This window comes from Dermochelys coriacea, chromosome 7 (assembly GCF_009764565.3).
Source record: "Dermochelys coriacea isolate rDerCor1 chromosome 7, rDerCor1.pri.v4, whole genome shotgun sequence".
Lineage (NCBI taxonomy): Eukaryota > Metazoa > Chordata > Testudines > Dermochelyidae > Dermochelys > Dermochelys coriacea.
In genome coordinates this window covers 57,337,217-57,362,751 of record NC_050074.1, presented here as the reverse complement: position 1 = coordinate 57,362,751, position 25,535 = coordinate 57,337,217, and the positions used below count along the sequence as shown (strand labels likewise).

The 25,535-nt window shown below is 45.1% G+C and overlaps 1 protein-coding gene across 1 annotated transcript; it reads left to right on the top strand.

Moving 5' to 3' along the window:
• Positions 1–4,048: 4,048 nt before the first annotated feature.
• On the top strand, positions 4,049–20,850 carry LOC119859113 (cytochrome P450 2H2-like). Its single transcript, XM_038410808.2, has 9 exons — positions 4,049–4,393; positions 5,691–5,853; positions 7,173–7,322; positions 9,707–9,867; positions 12,755–12,931; positions 13,312–13,453; positions 14,138–14,325; positions 17,827–17,968; positions 20,181–20,850. The coding sequence occupies exons 1-9, from the start codon at positions 4,214–4,216 to the stop codon at positions 20,360–20,362; spliced, it is 1,485 nt and encodes a 494-aa protein (XP_038266736.1). The 5' UTR covers positions 4,049–4,213; the 3' UTR covers positions 20,363–20,850.
• Positions 20,851–25,535: the final 4,685 nt, after the last annotated feature.

The following is a 25,535-nucleotide window of genomic DNA, read 5'->3' as shown; positions in this document are numbered from 1 at the left end:
CCCCTCTCGTGTCATAAAATTCTCAAATCAGCCCACGGGTAGATCTAATTGAGTATCACTGTCCTAAGTCACGACTACTCTAAAAGCGCTACGGCTCTGCAGCTGTGACGCTCTAGAGCTGCAGTGTAGATGTTTCCTACATTGATGGAAGGGGTTGCTCTATCAGTGTTGTTCATCCATCTGTCCGAGACGTGGTAGCAAGATTAACGGAAAAATTCTCCTCTCAACCTAGCTGCATCTACACTGGAGGTTAGGGTTGTCTAACTATGGTGCTCAGAAAGAAATTTTTCATAGCCCTGAGCGACATAGCAAAGGCGATCTAATTTTCAAGTGTAGACCAGACGTAGCAGTCTGTGGCTAGGATGTGGCAAAAGAGTGCTACAGAGAAGAAAACGTAAGTCCTAGAAATGGAGGCAGAGTTAAGGCTGTTTGGTGATATTAGACATTCGCTCCAGAGTGGGAGACAGTATCATGGAAAGCACTTAGCGTGAAAAGGATTTAGGAGTCACAATGGCCAAACCACTCAACACAAGCTCCCAGTGTGACACTGTGGCATAAAGGACACTGTGGTCCTCCAGTGTATAAACAGGGGAGCAGTGAATAGGAATAGGGGTATGATTTTGCCTCTGTGTAAAAAGCACTAGCACTGGGATACTGTGTACTGGTCTGGTAGCCACATTTTTAAAAGGATGTTGAAAAATTGGGGAAAAGAGTCACAAAAATGATTCAACAGCTGAAGAAAAGAGACTCACAGCGAGCGCCTTGAACAGCTCATGATGTTTAGCTCCTCAAAATGAAGACTGAGAGGTGACTTGATTATACAGAATAAACACCTTCAAGGGGAGAAAATAGCGGCTATTAAAAGGCTGTTTAATATAGAGGGGAAAGACAGAACAAGATCAGTGACAGGGAGCTGAAGCCAGTCAAACTCAAATTAGAATGAGGCATATTTTTAATACTGAGGGTGATTAACCACTGAACAGACTACCAAGTGCTGAATTGTCCATTTCTTGAGGTCTTCACATTGAGATTTGGTGCCTTTCTGGAAGATCTGGTTGTTGGTTATACCCAGGATGTCAGAATAGAGGATCTAGATTCTTCTTCCTGAAAATCTCTGACTCGATGTTAGCTCTGCATTTCAAAACTCTGAAACCACTGGTTTTCTTTTAAGCTCCACTCTGACCTGAAGAGTTGGTCCCTTCACATCCTGTTTCAATAACTTCTCCTGGACCCTGATCCAAATCCCACTGAAATAAATGGTAATATTTCCACTGACTTCCAGGTCACATCAAGTCTTCCGTCTCAGTGGCTTAATCATAGAATCGGAGACTTTAAGGACAGAAGGCACCATTATGATCATCTAGTCTGACCTCCTGCACAACGCAGGCCACAGAATCTCACCCACCCACTCCTGTAACAAACCTCTAAGCTACGTCTGAGCTATTGAAGTCCTCAAATCGTGGTTTACAGACTTCAAGGAGCAGAGAATCCTCCAGCAAGTGACCCGTGTCCCACACTGCAGAGGAAGGCAAAACCCCCCTAGGGCCTCTGCCAATCTGCCCTGAGGGAAAATTCCTTCCTGACCCCAAATGGTGAGCAGCTAAACTCTGAGCATGTGGGCAAGACTCACCAGTCAGACACCCAGGAAAGAATTCTCTGTAGTAACTCAGATCCCACCCCATCTAGCATCCCATCACAGGCCATTGGGCATATCTACCACTAATAGTTGAAGATCAGTTAATTACCAAAATTAGGCTATCCCATCATATCATCCCTTCCATAAACTTATCAAGCTTAGTCTTGAAGCCAGATATGTCTTTTGCCCTCACTGCTTCCCTTGGAAGGCTGTTCCAGAACTTATCATAGAATCATAGAATCATAGAATATCAGGGTTGGAAGGGACCCCAGAAGGTCATCTAGTCCAACCCCCTGCTCAAAGCAGGACCAAGTCCCAGTTAAATCATCCTAGCCAGGGCTTTGTCAAGCCTGACCTTAAAAACCTCTAAGGAAGGAGATTCTACCACCTCCCTAGGTAACGCATTCCAGTGTTTCACCACCCTCTTAGTGAAAAAGTTTTTCCTAATATCCAATCTAAACCTCCCCCATTGCAACTTGAGACCAACTTCACTCCTCTGATGGTTAAAAACCTTTGTCTAATTTCAAGTCTAAATTTCTGATGGCAGTTTATATCCATTTGCTCTTGTGTCCACATTGGTACTGAGCTTAAATAATTCTTCTCCCTCTATGGTATTTATCCCTCTGATATATTTATAAAGAGCAATCGTATCTCCCCTCAGCCTTCTTTTGGTTAGGCTAAACAAGCCAAGCTTTTTGAGTCTCCTTTCATAAAACCGGTTTTCCATTCCTCGGATCATCCTAGTAGCCCTTCTCTGTACCTGTTCCAGTTTGAATTCATCTTTCTTAAACATGGGAGACCAGAACTGCTCACAATATTCTAGATGAGGTCTCACCAGTGCCTTGTATAATGGTACTAAAACCTCCTTATCTCTACAGGAAATACCTCGCCTGATGCATCCCAAAACCGCATTAGCTTTTTTCATGGCCATATCACATTGGTGGCTTATGGTCATCCTGTGGTCAACCAATACTCCGAGGTCCTTCTCCTCCTTTGTTACTTCCAAGTGATGCGTCCCCAGTTTATAACAAAAATTCTTGTTATTAATTCCTAAATGCATGACTTTGCACTTTTTGCTATTAAATTTCATCCTATTACTATTACTCCAGTTTACAAGGTCATCCAGATCTTCCTGTATGATATCCTGGTCCTTCTCTGTATTGGCAATACCTCCCAGCTTTGTGTCATCCACAAACTTTATTAGCACATTCCCGCTTTTTGTGCCAAGGTCAGTAAAAAAGAGATTAAATAAGATTGGTCCCAAAACTGATCCCTGAGAATTCCACTGGTAACCTCCTTCCAGCCTGACAGTTCACCTTTCAGTGTGACCCGTTGTAGTCTCCCCTTTAATCAATTTTCATATTGATCCCCATCTTTTCCAATTTAGCTAATTTCCCCATGTGGAATCATATCAAATGCCTTACTGAAATCGAGGTAAATTAGATCCACTGCATTTCCTTTGTCTAAAAAATCTGTTACCTTCTCAAAGAAGGAGATCAAGTTGGTTTGATCTACCATCTACCTTTTGTAAAACTATGTTGTATTTTGTCCCAATTACCATTGACCTCAATGTCCTTAACTACTTTCTCCTTCAAATTTTTTTCCAAGATCTTGCATACTACAGATGTCAAACTAACAGGCCTTTAGTTACTCGGATCACCTTTTTTTTTCTTTCTTAAATATAGGAACGATGTTAGCAATTCTCCAGTCATACAGTACAACCCCTGAGTTTACAGATTCATTACAATTTTTTGCTAATGGGCTTGCAATTTCATGTGCCAGTTCCTTTAATATTCTTGGATGAAGATTATCTGGGCCCCCTGATTTAGTCCCATTAAGCTGTTCAAGTTTGGCTTCTACCTTGGATGTGGTAATATCTACCATATCCTCCTTCCCATTTGTCATCCTACCATTATCCCTAAGCTCCTCATTAGCCTCATTAAAGACTGAGGCGAAGTATTTGTTTAGATTTGTTTAATGTTTCAGTTTGAAATCAAGGGTTGTACAGGTTGAATATAAGGGGGAGGGGAAGGGTCACATTTTTTAAAGGTTAACCAAAATTTGCGAAATCTCTGAAAAGGTTCAGGATTCAGTTTGAATTTTTATCAGACGTTCAGCTTGATGTTTTTCTTAAGTGTCTGCTGCTCAGCGATCCATAAGCTAAATCCTGGAGAGTAACATGAAAAGGAATCCTCATTGTATGCCTAAAATGTTCCAGCTGGCACCAAGCTGATGAGGAACGTTTAACCCGATGGGTGCAGAGAGAGGATGATTTCATGATAGTTTGGGCAGTTTGACAGGGATTCAGTTTATGATTAATTTTCATGCTCTATCAGTGAGTACACAAGGGCAAACAGAGATTAAATACCAATAAAAGTTCAAAGGAATTCATTCCTAGTGTGACAGCTCCAATCACCATTGTTAGTTCAGAGCTTATCTTGTTAACTCAGAGGAACTGAGAGCTCCTATTGGCTAATTGCTTGCACCCCCTTTTTGCTGTGTAGCATATAAAAACTGAGGAGTCTGAAATACAAAGTAAACCCCTGCTCAAATCCAGAATAATTGCTACACTCTGCAATGGAACCTCTGGGAGCAACAAGTGTTTTCCTGGTTATTTGCGTTTCTTACCTTCTTTTCCTTTCGGTATGTAGAAAGATGTCTGGAAGCGGGAAGCTGCCTCCTGGCCCTGTTGCTTTTCCCATCATAGGAAACACGCTGCAGCTAAATACGAAGCATTTACCCCAACATATAGATGAGGTAAGGGTGTTTTCATGGTATCAGTTGCTGGGTTGTAGGTGGACATTAAACAGAGCCTGGCTCAAGCCTAGCCTGGCAGCAATTCCACATTAGCTCAAATTTCTGACTTCTTATTTCACAAAAAAATCAATCTTGGAGGCTAGATGTAAATGGTTGGTGATAATATACTGCTTGTTTTAGAGGGGGTCTTATTCACAGCTAATCCAGAGTGCCCCCTGAAGCTGCACTGCAGTGAGTACAAGTTATCACAGGGTGTGGAAAGAGGTCTAGTAGGTTATATAAAGAACTGGCAGTCAGGTGCCTTGGGTACTGTTCCTACCTCTGCTACAGACTCCAGATGTGCTCTTGGGCATGTCACTTAACCCCTCTGTGCCTTAATTTTCCCATCTGTAAAATTGCTCTAATGATATTTGTCTGCATCACAAAATGATGGTAAGGCAGAAACTGCAGGTCAGCTTTGGAGAAATGACATTGTAGTGTTGCATGTTCTGGCATTTTAGCCAGCTCTGCAAACATACCCTGGGATTGGAGAGACAGGTTTGATTCTTTCCTTCTGGCAAATCATCACAAATAATGAGGATTGTACAAGAAAAATCCTGCCCCCAGTTACAGCTGTTCACCCTCATTGTCTTCACATCATGCCCTGAGATACAGATGTTTGTTGATTTGTAAAGATGTAATCAATTGGAAATTGGATAATAATTCTGTTGGTGATATAAAAGGGGAAACAGAATCTCACTTCTGTCTGGCTTTGGCTCTGAAGGGCTGACAGAAGTAAAACGAAAGAAAAAATCTCTCTTGCTATTGTCAAATCAGCTGCCATGACTGAATACATGCAGGCAGCATTTCTGTGGAGTTAAAATTGTCATTTTAACATAGCACTCAAGATCACCATTGAAAGGCCCTATATTAATGCAGTCTGCTCTTATAATGAGATAATTATATAACACAGACAGAATTATCCTGGGAGCACTCAGACACACACATCTATAGGGAAAAATGTTTAAAATATGAGGATAACAAAGTAAAGCACTGAAAAGTCAGGAAGTCCCAGAACCTCCAAGATATGTAGGCTCATAACTCTCATTGAAATCCATGGAGTTAGGCTCCTAAATACCTTGGAGGATCTGGGCTGAAATGGCCAATTTTGGACGATGATCAGTAGTAAAACTTGCCTAGTATTAGCTCAGTGGCATGAGAGCAATTCATCAGTTTATAATTTGATCTTCTTGAATTCTTATCCTAAATAAGTGGATCTAACTTAAAACTTATTGGTCTTTGTGCTAAATCTTTACAGCTCAGTGAAAAGTACGGCTCGATTTTCACAATATATTTAGGCTCAGAACGGGTTGTGGTGTTGTATGGATATGAGATTGTGAAGGAAGCTCTTGTCGGTCTTGGGGAGGAGTTCAGTGGAAGAGGAAGTATGCCGTTATTTGAAAAAATGGCACAGGAACCAGGTACATTTCAAATAACTTCAGCATATAGAGCTGATGTTTTCTGTATGGGGAGAACACAACTGAGAACTGAAAAGCAGAAACAGCTGGAGTTTTTCAATAATGCAATTGTAAATATTGGATAAATAGTCTTGGTTCCAGAGCTCATTCCCCATTGCACTACTGGTTCACTGACATGAATGGTTCCTAGCATCTCACTACAGGTTTATGAGAGGTAACAAACAGCCAGGCCAATCTACCTTCCAAGGCCTAGAATACAGCCAGGAGAGCAGGGCTGGATTGGCAAAAAGGGTCAGAACAAACCATGAATTCCTTTCCCCTTCTTCACCTGTCCTCCCTAATTAGATAGATTCCATGAGCAGAGAAGGATTATTTTTATCCTTTCATAATAAAAAGTGAGGGAATAATAAATATGGAAATTCCAAGATGTCCTTTTCAGGAAGTCTCTTATCTCATTTATTCATTAAGTGAAGTATAGTTATATTACTATCACAGTGACTGTGAAAACAACCTTCAGCATAGTTACTTGACTACACAAGAAAAAAACTATGTGAAAAGAACATTATTAAGGTTGTAAAGTCAAGCTCTCAGAAGTTAGGGAATGTTAGAATTAAGATATGTCTGTGTAGTTGCACAGACATCTGAGTTAATGGAGTAACTGATAGTAGTAGGTTTTCATCTCACATGTGGACAGGCACAAAGTGCTGTCCGGCGCTGGTGCATATCTCCGGAGGACAGAACCTTTGGAGATTTTAGCTGCTAAACTCTATTGTGTGAAATGTGATTTTTTTCAAAGGCTTGTAATTTGGGCACATTCTGGGAAACCACTGAAAATGAAGTGACCTATAATGGCCAACTAACACCTCTGCAGTGGTGGGATGATGGAGGGTTAGTAGTCAGCAGGGTGTCTTATAAATCATTGCAATGGGCCATAAAAACAGTGTCTCTGTAAAGTGTGAACCTCTTTTGAAGTCTGTCCCACCTTGTTTTTAGCTTGGACACTAATTAATTGCTGCAGACCTGAGGAAGAGTTCAGTGCAGCTCAAAAGCTTGTCTTTCCACCAACACAGGTTGATCCAATAGAAGATATTACCTCACCTACCTTGTCTCTCTGATATCCGGGGTCCCACATGGCAATAGCTTCAAATACTTCAATCAGTATTTGCAATGTAGCTGTAATGTCGTCTCCCTAGTAGAACACAGACACAATATCAGTTAAATTGAAATGGAACCTTTGACTCACCAATGTTTGGGTATTTTTCAAATAGGCAAACTGAGTCTGGCCCTCCCTTCTTTCATTTCTGTTCTCTTCCCATTTACAGGTATTGTTTTCAGCAATGGGGAGCGGTGGAAGAAGCTCCGCCGATTTGCCCTCACTAACCTGAGAAATTTTGGGATGGGGAAGAAAAGCATTGAGGGGCGTATCCAGGAAGAAACCCGTTTTCTAGTGGAAAGGCTCAGAAACACACATGGTGGGCATTGTTTCATGTCTGTTGGAAACTGAGGGAATCAAAGACTCTTGTCTTTCTGTTTTTCATGATGTTTAGTTCAAACGTCTTATAACTCAAGCCATTAACTGCACATATAACAACCTGTGTTAATGTAATGGGAAAGGATGAGTGAAACATTCCAGAGATGACCATTTCTCACTGTTTCTTTCACACCTTTTCTCCCCTCTGATCTGTGATCAATGAGCAAATGGAAGATATTTGTCTAGAGTGTATAGACACTAACACAGTGAGCCATATTAGAGTGGGTTAGTTCCAGTGTGCTGGGTTAAGAAGACACCCAGGCCTACAGTTTGCTTCTTCTCATTTTCTCTCGGCTAGATGCTGATACACATTTGGCACCTACCTTCGATAGTGATGGGCTCCATCAGAATGTTTGAAATCACTGTGTACATTTACAGTGCTTCATAACGGACACTCATTCTCTCTTATGTTTTTCCTCTTCATTCCTTGCAGAACATAGGGCCTTCCCCAGGGCCTTCCATCTTTGCCAGTCTCCTACTGCAATCTTAGCTTTTTCCAATGTCAATTTGCTAACTAACAATTCTTCTTATATTGTGCATTTCCATGTTATTCATGGTCTACCTTATTGCCTCTTGCCATGGGAGTTCCAGTCCAATGCCTGTCTTATTATATTATTCAGGTCTTTTGTCCATGTATGTTCTAGCCATCTGCATTCCAGAATTTCCTGTCCCATCAGTTTTTGTTTCATCTTTCTCCAGAGTTCTTCGTTTGTGATTTCTTTTTTTCTACCCATCTGATATTGAGAATTTGTCTACGGCAGCTGTTTATAAGAACTTGGAGTATAGATATAAGGTCTCAATATGTTTCCAAGTTTCAGCACGATATAGTAAGACTGACTTTACAATGGTGCTAAATATTTGAAGTTTAGTTGGGAAGGTAAGATTTGTATTTCTCCAGATCAGATTTAGAGTTACAAGGGAATGTCTGACTTTAATGTCTTTGTCTGTTCCACCTGTTGTATTTGAGATTCTGCTGAGATATGTGAAATATCAGAGCTCTTCTGTGTCAGTGATACTCCTAAATTATTATGTATATTCCAGTAATGTCTAGCGGTCCCAGCTGATATTGGGGTTCCTTTGCATATGGACTTTTGGAACAAATGATTTGAGACAATCCCTGCCCCAAGCAGTGTACATCTTAAATAGACGTGAATGAAAACAGTGGAAGAAATGAATGATTTTCCCTGCTATTTTAGAGGTAGAGAACTGAGACCCATGCCAGTGTCTTAGCCACAAGATCACCCTGCCTCTTGCAATATTTAATGCAATACTAAGGGCTAAACTGAAGTTGGCTCTGCCCTTCTGGGAAAATTGTGAGTGGGAGAGGAGAATGGATTGAGACCCTTCCCCACCCATGGTACAGACAGAAGAGAGAGCTACTTTACTGCTAGTCCTACTGCTTGTGCACTCTGAGCCAAAGGGCAGCTATTGCTGTTGGGAATGAGTCAAAGAGAATCGAAGGGTGAGGGACACGAGCAGGGGTCTGGTGCATGAAGAAAATGCTGCTTCTGGATGTTCCCCATAAGCACTGTGGCCTCAAGTCAGAGGGGTGAACTCTTGCCCATAATTCCCAGGAATGTTGTGCTGGTCCCTCCGATGCTGCAGCCCCAGGTTAGCTCTCAGTTACCAGCCCTGTGTGTTCCTTGTGCTTTTGAGGAAGGAAGAACCTGAAATGGAAGCTAAGATGTCACTGGTGAGCCAGTGGGAAATTCAGCCTCTCCAGCTGAGTTAGCTGAGCTGTGGGGCCTGCTTAGTGCACACTGAGGGCAGAAAGCAGCCCCATCCCCTCTGCTGTTGTGCTGGGAGCCTTTATTCCTTCCCTAGCACAACAACAGTGTATTTATGCTGCCTGGCCTGGGCTGGCAGTGCCAAGGGGAGATTGCTGCGCTCTGGGAGTTAGTGATGATGCTACAACAACAGAAGCGATGACTCAGGCAGAGCCCTCTGAGCAGAATCCTGTTGTGAACAGGTTGGGATCCTTTCTGTGAAATAGGCCCCAAGACAGACAGGCAGGTATCACCCAGAGAGGCACTGATTGCCTCTGGTCAGACCAGAGTGTGCCCGGCAGAGAGCAGCAGAGCAGATAGAGTGAAAACTGATTGCCAAGAAAAAAAAGTGGCACGTGTTTAATTTAGCGTGTGAGAGGTAAGAGTGGGTGTTGGCGCAGCCCTAACTCACCCTCCCAGGGAATATTGCTGTCAGCCCCACCTTGACTCTTGCCATGTGGTTGAAGATCCACAACATCCCTGTGTTGCCAGTGACTCTGGAGCTGAGGGTTAAGACACTGAATTAAAACTGACTCTTTTTAGGTTTGTTTTGCTCCAGGGCAGCCCTTTGACCCCACCCTCTTCCTCACCCACGCCGTCTCCAACGTCATCTGCGCCATTATCTTTGGGGACAGGTTTGACTATGAAGATAAAAAGTTTGTGACTTTAATAAATCTCATAGAGGAAAATGGCAAGCTCCAGCGCTCCCCCTGGACAGCGGTATGTTCCGGGGGTTATTCTATTCTTCTCCTTTATACTGGGGGAGGGGACAGAGACTTCTTTCTTTAACTATTAATTTTCCTTAAACAATTGTTATTTCAGATTCCCATAATGGCCTCCTTCTCCTCGTTAGGCTTCTGCTACTACCACACAGACCCTACACCTTCTATCTAAGGGTTGTTTAAATTCCTCCACAAAAGACTTCGTTAGCTCAGAATTAAGTTTGCTTGAGGACATTCTCTATCTACACAATTGGTAAAAATCAAGAAAATCACCAATAAAAACACTGATATCAATATCAACATGAAAAATGCCCTTTTGCAACGTGATAGGTGAATGTGATCACATTCCTCACCTCCAAAGCAAACTTCCTTTCACTTCCAGTTCACAGCCAGCCACCAAACATGCACCCCTTTCCTGAAAATCTCACCAATTGCACAATGAAGGGTTAAACTCTCTGTGGGCATATCTCATTCAAAACAAATGGAGTTACACCACAGGAGAGAATTCGACCCTTTAACTGTCATCTCAGGAAGTCTAAAGTGTATTTTCCTTTTAAAGTTTATAATGGTTTATTGCTGCCTAAGAAAATCTGTGATCCGAGTTAAGGTTGAGCACTTGAGTGTTTTTTGTTTTTCAAGAAAAGGTTGTGTATAGTGGGGATGGTTTTATGTTGGAAGAAATGAAGCATGTCTTAGCTGATATAATTGAATGTCTGTGACGGGGTCCCTGGGGTGCAACCTGGAACTGGGGTACTACCAAGCCTCTGTCCCTCCAACCTGGGCTCCCTCTCACCTATGATGCCGTGAGAAGCTGCAAACCTCTGGCAGGTAGTGCACTTACACAGCCATCCACAGGCAGGGACATATCCAGCTGAGTTACCTGAATGCTTCTCTCAGCCACTCATGAACTAACAATAGCAAGGCTCCAGCCAATTCCCACCAGCTCCCCAGCCTTTCTCCCTGCCCTGGTCAGAAACCTGACCAGTGTACATTTATCTGCCCCTCCCTCAATGTGCAGAGGGCATGCACCAGTTTTTGTTCCTGAGCAGATTTCCCAAGCACTTCAACCAAAACACGCTGTTTTAAGTAAAATATAAAACAGATTTATTAATGACAGAAAGATGGATTTTAAGCAATAAGTGGTAGGCATAAAGGATAGAGATGGTTACCAAAAATATAAAAATAAGCGCACAATCTAAGTTTCTAGGTCCTAGAAACTAAACAGGAATTGAATCAAGCAGAGTCTCACCCTGATAGATAGTCCAAGCAGGATACAGATCTTCAATACACAGGCTGGAATTCTCATCTATCCCAGGACCACCTCCTCAGTTCAAAGTCTTTGTCCTCCAGGTGTGTTTCCAGATGTTAAGTTGTGGGAGGAGAGAGGCCAAAATATGTGGCCACTGTTTCCTCTTTTATATCCTTAGTCCCTGGGCCTAGAAGACACTTGTCTCGGCATGTCCTGGAGAGCTTCCCTGAGTCCTTTGGTTGAGCAATCCCCTGGGAGTGGTCTTGTTCAATGGAGTCACGGGGTCTGATAGTCCCTGTTGTGTGGTGCTTGCACAACTTTCCTTGAAGTGTAAATCCCTTGATTACAAGTCCCCAGCTTATTGGTGGTAATTGAGTCCTCAAGTACCCTCCTGTGAGTGGTTTGCTTTCTTTGTATGCCACTAGCAAATTTACAATATATTTCAGTAACAACCGTAAAGCAAAATCTCATAACTTGATCCACACTAATGATATACACATTTGGACAGAACAATGTGTTTCAGGAGATCATGACTTTTTATATATCTTGCAGGGTATGCTTTGCACGAAACGTATCATAAATATATGAGAGTGGTGAATATAGAGTTCCAGGGTGTTGCTTACGGGTACAGAGTGCCACAATGTCACTGCTGTGTTTGTGAGGAATTTATGTATGTTGAGTAGTCTGACTTATGTGACAAAGTTCCTCCTCTATCTTGGTGTGCCCTGCGCTTACTGGCGGGTTAGCTTGCCTCAGAGATTCACAGCAGCCCTCAGTTTGGCCACTTTCATGGTTCAAATCTGCCGTTCACTCAGATAACCTCATCACTGGCCAGCATGGGGAAAAAGAGGAAAACAATCCCCCTCAGTCTCTCCTGATCCACCATGTAGGTCAGGGAACAGCCCAGAGACCTCCCCTCTGGTGAAACCCACAGTCCAGGTCAACTTCTCCTGTGTCTGATCAGGAGTTGGGAGGTTTATGGGGGAACCCGGGCCTGCCCTCTGCTCTGGGTTCCAGCCCAGGGCCCTGTGGATTGCAGCTGTCTAGAGTGCCTCCTGGAACAGCTGTGCGACAGCTACAACTCCCTGGGCTACCTCCCCATAGCCTCCTCCCAACACCTTCGTTATCCTCACCACAAGACTTTCCTCCTGGTGTCTGATAATGCTTGTACTTCTCAGTCCTCCAGCAGCACGTCCTCTCACTCCCAGCTCCTTACACGCCCCCCTCCTAACTGATGGGATGTCCTTTTTAAACCAGGTGTCCTGATTAGCTTGCCTGCCATAATTGATTCTAGAAAGTTCTTAACTGGCTCCGGGTGTCTTGATTAGCTTGCCTGTCTTAATTGGTTCTAGTAGGTTCCTGATTGCTCTAGGGCAGCCCCTGCTCTGGTCACTCAGGGAACAGAAAACTATTCATCCAGTGGCCAGCATATTTGCCTTCTACCAGACTCCTGTACTCCACTGGTCTGGGTCTGTCACACTTAGTAGAGTTTGCAACGTTCTGTTGAATCCATTTTGATAAGAAGGTGCCAAAGAAACATTGTATTGTACAGCTGTAGTGAGTCATTTGCATGAACGCTATGATTATCTGTCGTGTCCAGATAAATCCAGCTGTGTTTTTCTTTCATCCTTTACAGCTGTACAATTTTTTCCCAACTCTCATGGATTACATGCCTGGGCCTCACCACAGGCTATTTAATAATGCTCAGGAGTTCAGAAGATTTGTTCTGGAGAGAGTGAAGATGCACAAAGAGTCTCTGGATCCCAATTGTCCTCGAGACTTTATCGATGCTTTCTTCATCAAAATGGAAGAGGTATGTGAGGGAAGTAGCCCTTCCTCTTTACTGTGGAGTGGATTATATGTATGATCAAGATTAATTTGTGAAGCAGTAACATAGTACATGGCTTTGGAGAAGACCTGAAGGGGACACATGGTCTCTGCCCAAGGAATATACATTATAATGGTCAAGCTTCTCTCTCTTCCTTCAAATAAAGAAAAAAATCACCTTATTGCACAGAAAAGGCCCAATGCACCGCAGTAATGATGCTGAAATCTCAAGTGCTATCAGCCATTTGTGTGGGATTTTTATAATGATCAGAGGTGGGTCATCTGTTGGGTAGAAGAATATATATCTGAACATATCCTACAGTTTTACTGCCAAGAATCAAAGATCTTCACCAAATCTTTTCACAGGAGCAAAAGAATGGCCAGTCAGACTTTAATGTGGGAAGTCTGGTACGAACCACAGTAGAGTTATTTCTTGCTGGAACGGGGACAACCAGCATCACCATGAAATTTGGACTCCTGATTCTTCTGAAATACCCAGAAATAGAAGGTAACACCATTACAACAGGCATTACTTGTCCCTGTATTGATAGTCTAAGCAAAGAGTCCAAAGGCTGAATGGGCCATTCTGATTGAATTCCTCTCTCAAATCCAGATCAATGTTGAGGCTCCCATGCAGGGGGAAGGAATTAATGCCGTGGGAGCCTCCATTGTCACTGACCGTGCGGTGCCTGTTCTGTGAGTCACAGATACCTTCACACTCCAGGCATGTGAAATGGCAAAGTCATTGTGTCTTCAGATTTAATCAGCTTGTCAATGTCAGGATTGTGTAAGGTTCTAAATCAAAGCTCTGCCAGTGCTAGATACTATGCACAGAGCAGACAGGTGCAAGGAGAATTCCCATCTCATGAGCTTCCTCCATCTGCACAACGATGATTTGACTTTGGTGGGGAAAGGTTTAGGACCAATCTCTTGCTGAGCAGTTGGTTATATGCACTTGTGGTAACATCCCATTAAGTCTAGTTTTTATCATAACTGGGCATGAGTAAAATCACTGTGTTGGAATTATATTATTGCACTTTGTCATAGCTGCCATGGTCAGTAGCTTCAGTAGCACCAAATTGACCAGTTTTGTTATAATCCCAATTTGCATACAGTGTGACAGAATGGTGGACAAATCTCTTTGAATGCTGTTCTTTATCATTATTGTTAAACCTCATTAATCTGATGACAGAGAAAATTCATGAAGAGATTGACCGTGTGATTGGCCGAAGCCGAAGCCCCAGCATGGCGGATCGAAGCCAGATGCCCTACACAGATGCTGTGGTACATGAAATCCAGAGATACATCAATCTTGTCCCATTAAGTTTGCCACATGCCGTGACTAGAGATGTTCATCTCAAACAGTACCTTATTCCCAAGGTCAGTTCTCAATGTGTCTGTGAAGGGTCGAGTTCTTTTACCTTTTTCTCCTTTTAATGTTGAGTTATTCACTATAGAAATGCTTCAACTAGATTTTGTGTGGTGGGTTTTTTTTTTTTGCTGATTTACTAATTACATACAATCATTATTGAATCTCTCCAAGCCTCTGCATGAAGCAGAACAGCAGTTTGCAATCTGCAGGCTGAACTTTCATTCCAGGACAGATCGTAGATGTGGAATAGGGAATAACTTTTTAGCAATGGTACTCAGCAAAGATTTTGATATCGAACTAGTGTGTGCAAACATTCTTCTATTTTGAGGCCAAAGGGATTTTGTTTCTGGGGAAATTTCTTGGCACAGTTAGGTCACAAACAAAACAACATAGCAAATGTGAATGAGCAATGACTGAATAAGTTCAAAAAGTATTGGAGCCCTCTTCACCTTTGCTTAGTTCTGAACTGAATGCAAGTCAATCAGTACAAATACGAAACAAAACAAAAACTACACTTCAAGATTAAGGCATTTTTAACAGTGAGTCAAGCTCATACAGTTAATTCTTGGTTTTTGTATATTAAATGTTGAAAAATAGACTTGGATTTATATTAAATAGACTAACAGGTTCTAAGGCCGGAAGGATCATTGTGATTGTTTAGTTTGACCTCCTATATAACACGGGCCATGGAACTTGTTCAAGAGCAGATCTTTTAGAAAAACATCCAATCTTGATTTTAAAAAAATTGTCAGTGATGGAGAATCCATCAGATCACTGGGTAAATTGTTCCGATGGGTAATTATTCTAACTGTTAAAAACTTCCACCTTATTTCTAGTCTGAAATTGTCTAGCTTTAGCTTCCAGCCACTGTATGATGTTACACCTCTCTACTAGGCTGAAGAGCCCATTACTAAATATTTGTTCCTCATGTAGATAGCTATAGATTGCAATCAAGTCACCCCTTAACCTTCTCTTTGTTAAACTAAATAGATTGAGCTTCTTGAGCGTATGTCATGTTTTCTAATCCTTTAATCATTTGAGTTGTGGGCACCAGAACTGGACACAGTATTCCAGCAGGGGTCTCACCAGTGCCAAATACAGAGGTAAAATAACCTTGTCACTTTTACTCAAGACTCCCCTGTTTCTGCATCCCAGGATAGTGTTAGCTTATTTGGCTACAGCATTACACTAGGCGCTCATGTTAAGCTGATTATCCACCACAACCCCCAAATCTTTTTAAGAGTCATTACTCTACTTGGATAGAGGCCCCCTCCTGTAAGTACGGCCTACCTCCTTTGTTCCCAGATGCATAAGTTTATATTTAGCTATATTAAAATACATATTGTTTGCTTGCGCCCATTTTACCAAGATAGCTATATTGCTCTGAATCAATGACCCATCCTTTTCATTATGTACCATGTCTCCAACTTTTGTGTTATCTGCAAACTTTATCAATGATAATTTTGTGTTTTCCTTCAAGTCATTGATAAAAATATTAAATAACATAGGGCCAAGAACCAGTCCCTGCAGGATCCCACTGAAAACAGACCCACTCACTGGCAATTTCCAATTGACAATTAAATTTTGAGCCCTGTCAGTTAGCCAGTTTTTAATCCATTTAATTTGTGCCATATTAATTTTGTATTGTTCTGGTTTTTTAATCAAAATGTTGCGTGATACCAAGTCATCCTTACAGAAGCCTAAGTAGATTAGGTGGTCGCTACTACCCTTATGAAACACTCTTCTAATTTAATCAAAGAAGGATAATAATTTAGTGTGACAGAATTTATTTTCCATAACCCATGTTGATTTGCATTAATAACATTACCCTCCTTTAGTTCTTTATTAATCTAGTCTCATAAGATCCATTCCATTAATTGCCTGGGATTGATGTAAGGCTAATAAGCCAGTGATTACCCAGGTCATCCTGTTGACCCTTTTTTAAAATGGGCACAGCATTAGTTTTCTTCCAGTTTTCTGTAACTTCCCCACTGTTTGAAAACTTACTGAAAATCAGCATTAATGGTACAGCAAGCTCCTCGGCCAACTTTTTAAAAACTCTCAAATGCAAGTTATCTGAACCTGCTGATTTCAAAATGTCTACTTTAGTAGCTTCTACTTAATATCCTCCAAAGAGACTAGCGGACAGAGATATAAGACCAAAAGAGACCACTGTGATCATTTAGTCTGACCTCCTGTATAACATAGGCCATAGAACATCTCCAAAATAATTCCTTTGATGTAGCTTCTCTCTCACTTGCAGGGGTATTTTGCAAGGTCTGATATACTGAATAATAATAAAATTTAGCTTCTGTATCTCAGAGCACTTCCTGAAGAGGAGGTAGTATCACTGTCTCCAATTTACAGAGGCAGTAACAAGGGGTCTGAGACCAAAAGTGATTTGCCTAAAGTCACTCAATATATCCTAGGTCTGCCAGTGAGTAGTACAAAGAGTAAACTGCTGTTCAGTGGGTATAACTGTGCTCATGAAATTTTAATATTTCTGCTTCTGGTTGAAAGCATGACATTCTGGGGATGCAAGGAAATGAAGAAAAACAAAGATAGGTTCCACAGTCCACCTCAGTGAATTTTGGGGGCTTCTCTCTTTTGGATAGTATCCACTTGTCAGGGTTCCTTCCCCACTCTGAACTCTATGGTACAGATGTGGGGACTCGCATGAAAGACCCCCTAAGCTTATTCTTACCAGCTTAGGTTAAAAACTTCCCCAAGGTACAAACTTTGCCTTGTCTTTGAACTGTATGCTGCCACCACCAAGTGTTTTAAACAAAGAACAGGGAAAGAGCCCACTTGGAGACATTTTCCCCCAAAATATCCCCCCAAGTCCTACACCCCCTTTCCTGGGGAAGGCTTGATAAAAATCCTCACCAATTTGTTCAGGTGAACACAGACCCAAACCCTTGGATCTTAAGAACAATGAAAAAACAATCTGTTCTTAAAAGAAGAATTTTAATTAAAGAAAAAGTAAAAGAATCACCTCTGTAATATCAGGATGGTAAATACTTAATGGGATATTCAGATTCAAATCACAGAGGATACCACTGTGGGCAAAACCTTAAAGTTACAGAAAACAGGAATAAACCTCCATCTTAACAGAGGTAAAATTCACATAAAACAAAAGATAAACTAATCAGCCATGCCTGGCTTACCTATACTGGTTGCAATATTGGAGATTTGGATTAGGATGGGTTGGAGAAGATGGATTTCTGTCTGGCCTCTCTCAGTCCCAAGAGAGATCAACCGTAAAAAAAGAGCACAAACAAAACCCTTTCCCCCTCCCCCCCAAAGATTTGAAAGTATCTTGTCTCCTTATTGGTCCTTTGGATCAGGTGCCAGCCAGGTTAGCTGAGCTTCTTAACCCTTTACAGGTAACAGGAGGTTGCCTCTGGCTAGGAGGGATTTTATAGCACTGTATACAGAAAGGTGATTACCCTTCCCTTTATATTTATGACACCATTTTAACTCTCTTTTTTCTGCATTTGCTAATTCAGGGCACCACGATATTCCCTGCACTGAAGTCAGTTCTATATGACAGCAGGGAATTCCCAAACCCAGAGCAATTTAACCCGGGACATTTCTTGGACGAAAATGGTGCCTTTAAGAAGAGTGACTTCTTCATGCCTTTTTCTGCAGGTAAAAGAAGTCGTTTTTATTTCAGGTCCCAGAGTGTCTTCTGGCTTTGCCTTGAATTTTCTAGCAGCTCTCAGACTGTTTAGTGCATGGTGTTTTCAGGTGGCCCATGAAGCAGAGTCTCTCATGCTAGCAAAGCATCTATCAGTCTTTAAAGAGTGTCACTTCCTGTTCATTGTCTGAAGTGAGTTTTTTTACTAGATACACACTCCCCTCTCTTCGCTGGAGAAATATCTTAGAAATGCAGGGTTGGAACGGACCTTGATAGGTCATCAAGTCCAGCCCCCTGCGTAGATGCAGAATCACATAAATCTAGACCATCTCTGACAGGTGTTTGTCCAGCCTGTTCTTAAAATCCTCTAACAATGGGGATTTCACAACTTCCCTTAGAAATCTGTTCCAGAGTTTAACTACCATTAGAGTTAGAAAGTTTTTGCTAATATGCAACCTAAATCTCCCTTGCTGCACATTAAGCCCATTACTTGTCCTACCTTCAGTGGACAGGGAGAACAATTGATTACTATCCTCTTTATAACAGCCCTTAACATTTTTGAAGACTATCAGATCCCCCCCCAATCATCTTTCTCAAAACTAAACATGCCTAGTTTTGTTAACCATTTCTCAGTGGTCAGGTTTTCTAAACCTTTGATTATTTTTGTTGCTCTCCTCAGGACACTCTCTAATTTATCCATGTTTCCTAAACTGTGGATCCCAGAATTGGAGAGGGTACTCCAGCTGAGACCTCACTGGTGCCGAGCAGTATGGGATAATCACCTCCTGTGTCTTATATATAACACTCCTGTTAATACACCCCAGAATGTTATTAGCCTTTTTTGCAACTGCATCACATGATTGATTTATATTGAATTTGTGATCCACTATAACCTCCCTGGATCATTTTCATCAGTTCTACTGCTTAGCCAATTATTCCCTATTTTATAGTTGTGCATTATAATTGTGCAAATATAAGCATACTCTCCATTCCATTATCCAAGTCATTAATTAAAATATTGATTAGTACTGGACACAGGAAAGGTCCTTCTGGGACCCCATTTTATATACCCTGACAGTATGAAAGCAAATCATTGATAGCTACTCTCTGAATATGGTTTTTTCAACCAGTTCTGAACAAGTAATTTATCTAGACCACATTTCCCTAGCTCGCTTATGAGAAAGTCATGCAGGTCTGTGCCAAAAGTCTTATTAAAACCAAAATATATCACATCTACTGCTCCCCCTCTGTTTTCTAGGCCAGTAATCCTGTTAAAGGAGGAAATCAGGATGGTTTGGCATGCTTTACTCTTGACAAATCCATGCTGGCTATTCCTCATAACCCTATTATCTTCTAGGTACTTATCAATTGATTGTTTGTTCCAGTATCTTTCCAGGCTGACTGGTCAACAATTCCCCAGGTCCTCTTTGTTCCCCTTATTAAACCTAGACACTATGTTTTTTTCCATTTCCAGTCTTCTGGGACCTCACCCATCCTCCATGAGCTAACAGTTCTGAGATTGCTTCACCTAGTTCCTTAAGTTCATTGGGCCCTGCTGACTTGACTACATCTAACTTCTCTGAATATTCTTTAACTTGTTCTCCCCCTATTTTGGAGTGTGTTTCTTTCCCCTTGTTGTTAATATTAATTGTGTTGGGTATCTGGTCACCTTTCACCTTTCCAGTGAAGACTGAAGAAGAAGATGCATTAAATACCTCAGCCTTCTTGATGTCATCAAGGGGGTACTTAACTTCTCTACTCGAATCTAAGCTACTTAGCCTCTCTGCCACTCTGTTAAGTGCCTTTCAGCCTTCTTCCTCCATCCTGCTACTCAGGACACCCACATCTCTCTGTTTGTTACTTCTCCCCTTTTACTCAGTCACCACTATGTCACTCCCCCAGAAAACAGTTTAACTCATTTGGGAAATGGATAATCTATTCCTCAAGCCCCACATCTTCCTACCCTTCACCCCCAACTGCCTTTAAAATAGCAATATAAAGAACTCAATTCTTCAAATAATCTGTGAGTGGCTTCTTAAACCCCTGTAAACTTTCTTCCCTCTCTGAACTCTGAGAGACAGCCATTTTCCTCCATGCACTTACCCTGAATCACTCTGTGCATCTAATTTTAATACCGAAATTTTGCTTCCATAATAACCGTATTTTAAATGTGCTGCAAAGAATGATCTCCAGCATCAACTCAAAATTCCTTTTTCATTGCAGGGAAGCGGATTTGTGTGGGAGAGGGTCTGGCTCGGATGGAGCTATTTTTGCTACTGACAACGATTTTGCAGAACTTTACCTTGAAGCCTCTCATTGATCCCAAAGACATTGATATAAATCCAGTAATGACTTTTGTGTCAAATGCACCAAAATCATACCAGCTCTGTGTTCTTCCTCGATAAAGGTTATCTCAATATCCCCAGACCTGTGCATGAATTTGATTGTCTTTGATTCTGTACTCATTTACACAGTGACAGAAATGAACTCATTGTCTTGAAACAGATAAGTTACTAGTTTTTTATGTAACTTGGATTTAACAAAATTAAGTATAATATAAAAAATTAACCATACAATTGACTCAAAAAGCCATGTATAATAATCGTGTAGTGATCTCAGACAGGCTCCGGTGTGATGAGAAGCTGGGTATGTGTTGGGTTCATTTGTGGTAACAACTATGGAACTTCTTTAGGCAGCTGTAAGGCTACTTTATTGACAATGAGTTAGTAACAGTGTCCAGCCCTTGTTCTCTGACCAGCCAATGAGAATAAATTGTGATGATGTAATACTTTTAGCTTGGTATTCTACTTTGATAGGCAGAGTTTCTGTGCCTTCAGACTGAACTAGAGTTTTTCCTCCCCTGCTTGTTCATGGAATTTAAACTAAGCACAGTGTTAATAAATACATAATACATATTTATGTAGTTTTATTATATTGTGACGGGCAAGGCCAAATGGCTATGGAAGAGTAGTCTTATTGGGATCTGGAAAGTGGGTGGGCGAAGCCCGTCCACTGCTAAAGGATCCCCCCCAGCCTAAAAGGGGGATCCATATGACCTAGATGCCCAAAAAATTCCGGGGGACAACTAATGAAATAACAGGGACAGGAGTGCGGTCAAAGGGTCAAACGAAGGGAACCGGACTGGGAAACCAAGCAGAGAACCCCGGACAGCGCCCACTGCTCCTCAAAGGCATCAAGGGAGTCAGAGGACGCTGCCCAGAGAAACTCTGCCCGGATACGTAAACGGACCGATGATCAGAAATAGGCCCCCAGTCACAGGAGACTCCATCTGTCAACCTCCTCACTCTGGTTTTATAGATGGCCATTTTTGCTAGGGCCAGGAGGAGGTTGACCAGGAGATCCCGTGACTTTGTGGGGCCACGGATAGGGAGTGCATAAATGAGAAGGTGAGGGGAGAAGTGCAACCAAAACCGTAATAAAATATTGGTGAGGAGCCGGAATAGGGGCTGCAGCCTGGCACACTCCAGGTAGACATGTGCCAGGGTATCCCTCATGCCGCAAAAGGGGCAGGTGTCTGGGATTGTGGTGAACCACGCCAAGTACACGCCCGTGCCCATGGCTCCATGAAGGAGCCGCCAACTGACATCCCCGGCGGGCCTCGGGACTAAGGTGGAATATAGGCTGACCCACCGGGGCTCCTCACCCTCCAAAGGTGGCTGGAGGTCCTGCCATTTTGTATCGGGGCGGGACACGAGGGTGCGGGTGTGAAGGGTGTGGAGCACGAGCGTGTAGAGATGTTTTCTTGGCGCGGTTTGAAAGCAGACCGGCTGCATCTCGTGCAGCCGGCTTCTAGTGAAGGGGTGAAGGGATCGGTTGGGTCCACGGGGCAGGGTTCCAATTAAAAGGTCCGGCGGGCCTGGGGTAGTGGGTGGGCGGGGCGTGCCCTCGTGCAGGACCCGGTCGAGATAAACCCGAGCAGCGGGCGGCTAAGCGGCCTTCACCTCCTGAAGTATGCGCCGGGGAGTACAAGGTCTGGAAAGCCCCATGCGCTGAGCGAAGGTTAGGGGATCCAGCCAGTCTCCCCGGGCATAGTCCAGGAGGTCTCCGACTCTTGTGACCTCTGCCAGGACCAAACTCTGGCGCACCGAGCGGGACTCCGCCACCTGCAAACGGAGCTGGGGGTTGTATAGCAGTGGCTCCGCGAGGAGATCTGCCCCCTCGGTGGCCACCATGGACCTGGTCGTTGAAAAGAGTTTCCAGGTCCGGAGGAGGTCCTGGTAGAAGACCGGCAGCCCGGAGAGGTCTCGCGGAAGACCTCTCGGATGGAGATAAAGGAGCTGTCGGTCATATCGGAGCCCTCGGAAGCGGCGCAGGAAGGCGTGCGCCAGTATGCTCCACGCCGGACTACCTGCACCATAAAGGAGCCTCTGCAGGGTCTGGAGGCGGAAGACATGGACCTGAGTAAGCAGACATTTGAGGCCCTGCCCTCCCTCCTCCACAGGTAGATGGAGAACCCCTGCAGGGACCCAGTGCAGTCCTGACCAAAAGAACTCCAGAATCGATGTCCGCAGGTTGGTCAGGAAAGCCGGGGCCGGGACCAGGGTGTTGAGCCGGTACCAGAGCATGGACAGGACTAGTTGATTAAGCACTAACGCTCTCCCTCGAAGGGAGAGGCACCGGAGTAGTCCTGTCCATTTCCGGAGCCGCTCTATCACCCCGTCCTCTAAATTCTGCCAGTTCTCCGGCGGAGAGGGATGCGTGGCAGAAAGGTAAACGCCCAGATAGAGCAGTGGACCCGTGCTCCACCGGATGGCTTGAAGCGCGGGTGGGAGGGAGCTCGCCTGTCGCCAGTCCCCTACCACCAAGCCAGAGCTCTTGACCCAGCTGACCCACGCAGAGGAGGCTGCTAAATAGATGACCTGGCAAGCCTTCACCCGCACCAAGTCGCCCGGGTCCTGGACCACGAGGAGCACGTCATCAGCGTACGCCGAAAAGACCAGCCGCAGCTCCGGCTCCCTCAGCACCAACCCTGTCAACCTTCTTCGGAGGAGACAGAGGAAGGGCTCGATCGCCAGAGCGTACAGCTGGCCTGAGAGGGGGTACCCCGCCGTACTCCTCGACCGAAGCTGACCGGTTCGGTCAGGGTCTAGTTGAGCCTTACCAGACACTGTGCGGAAGCTTACAGCACCCGGAGAAAGTTCACAAACCTGGGTCCAAAGCCAAACACCTGCAGAGTGCTCAGGAGATACCCGTGATCCATCCTGTCGAACGCCTTCTCCTGATCTAAGGACAGGAGGGCGAACGACAGACCATCCCTACACCCAAGTTCCAATAGGTCCCGGACCAGATAGAGGTTGTCGAAGATGCTGTGGCCCGGGACGGTGTAGGTCTGGTCTGGGTGGACAACGTCCGCCAGCACGGACCCTAGCCTCAGGGAGATGGCTTTTGCCACGATTTTGTAGTCCGTTCTGAGGAGCGAGACGGGACGCCAATTTCGTAAATCGCGGAGGTCCCCCTTCTTCGGCAATAAGGCCAGCACGGCTCGCCTGCACGAAAGAGGGAGGACCCCGCTCTGCAAAGACTCGGCCCAGACGGTGACTAGGTCTGGGCCCAGGACGTCCCAGAACACGCGGTAGAACTCCACGGTCAGCCCGTCCATGCCCGGAGATTTATTGGTGGGCATGCGACGGAGGGCTTCCGAGAACTCGGCCAGAGTGAGAGACAGCTCTAGCCCGTCTCGGTCGCCCACGCTGACCGTCGGGAGCTCCTCCCACAGCACTCTGCAAGCGTTAGGATCGGTCGGCTCCGGGGAGAATAGGTTTACATAGAAGGCTCTCGCCCTCTCGCTCATCTCCACCGGATCTGTGAGGGGGGTGCCATCTTCTGCCAGTAGGCAGATGATATGTTTCTTAGCCCCCCTCTTTTTTTCCAGGGCGTAGAAGAAGCGGGAGCCGCAATCCATCTCCCGAAGGAGACGGATGCGGGATCGAACAAAGGCACCCCGGCCCGATGGTCCTCGAGGATCCGGAGATCCTCCCGCTTCTCTCGGCACGCTCCGCAGAGGGGTGGATCCTCGGGGCTGGTGGCCAGACGCCTCTCCAGCTCTAAGACCTCTCGTTCCAACTGCTCTATCGCTGCATCCCTCCGTCGGCTGGTGCCCCGGGTGTAGTCACGGCAGAAGAGCCGGGCGCGCACCTTCCCTACGTCCCACCACCGCCGTGCCGAGGGAAAGGCACGCCGCTGCCCTCGCCAGGCCAGCCAGAACTCCCGGAAAGACGCCACGAAGCCCGCATCCTCCAGCAAGCTGTTGTTAAAATGCCAATAGGCCGGCCCCGGCCTCTCCGCGCAGAAGGAGGCTGTCACGGTGGCTATGTGATGGTCAGAAAATGGGGCCGGCCTGATGCTGGAAGAGTGGGCTCGTGAAAGATGAAAGAGTGATAAATAAATGCGGTCCAACCGGGAGTGGGTGACCGATGGGCCTGCACCCGGACAAAGGTGAACGTGGAAGTGTCATCCGGGTGGTGGTCGTGCCAGACGTCAACCAGGGAGTGGTGTTCGACTATCTCCTGGAGGACGGCGACGGCGGCCGGGCTCTGCTCGGTCCCCAAGCGGTCCCGTTCCTCAAGGGTGATGTTAAAGTCCCCTCCCAGGACCAGGCTCTCCTGAGGATCCAAGGTGCCGAGGAAGGCGGACGCCTGCTGATAGAATTGCAGCCGCTCCGGGCTCGCTGCTGGGGCATAGATGTTGACAAGGTTGACTACGAGCCCCTCCATGCGGACCCGGAGGTACAGCAGGCGACCCGGCACAGTCTCGGCCACCCCCAGCACCTCGGGCCGTAGGTCGGGGGAGAACAGGGTCGCCACTCCACCCGTATGAACTGTGAGGTGGCTAAAGTAGACCCTGTCTCCCCAATCCAGCCGCCAGTTGTCTTCGGAGGTCGGATCTGTATGGGTCTCCTGCAGGAAAACCATAGAGTACCTCCCGTCTTGAAGGAAGGAGAGCACCTGGGACCTGCGGAGACCCATCCTACAGTCACGGGTGTTCAATGTTACGATGGTAAAGGGTGCCATGAGGAGGGCTAGGGGGGATCCTCGCCGGCAGGGATGCTCGTGGCTCCCGGCGGGCCGCGCAGCAGTCCGTGACCCACCCCGTAGGTGAGTAAGGAGTCACGGAAGTGGCGGACCCGCTGGTAGGCCGCGGCGCCCTGTCTTCCGGTCCTTTTCCCCTCCCCCATGAGGGCCCTTGCGGCCCGGAGGATTTGATTAAAGTCCCCCCATCGCTGGAGGGCAAGCTGGACTTTGTTGCGGGAGCCCCGGACGTCTTCTAGGAACTCCCGCAACTCCTCTCGCAGCGCATGGGGGGCTGGGGTTATGGTCTGGTTGCTCCCCGATGGGGCCCTTGGTACAGCCCCCTGGCCCAGCGAGACGGGCAGACAGGGTGCGGACCCCCGACGGGGCTCCTGATGGGTTGACCTGAATGCTGGGGCTATAGGGGGCGGCGGGGGGAGGATGGCAGCCCCTGGTGGGTCGGGACGGGCAAACACAAAGGCCATTCCCTGGGAGTCATCTGTTGGAAAGGGGAAGGAGACAGTCCCAGGGGTGGCAATGATATCTCGGG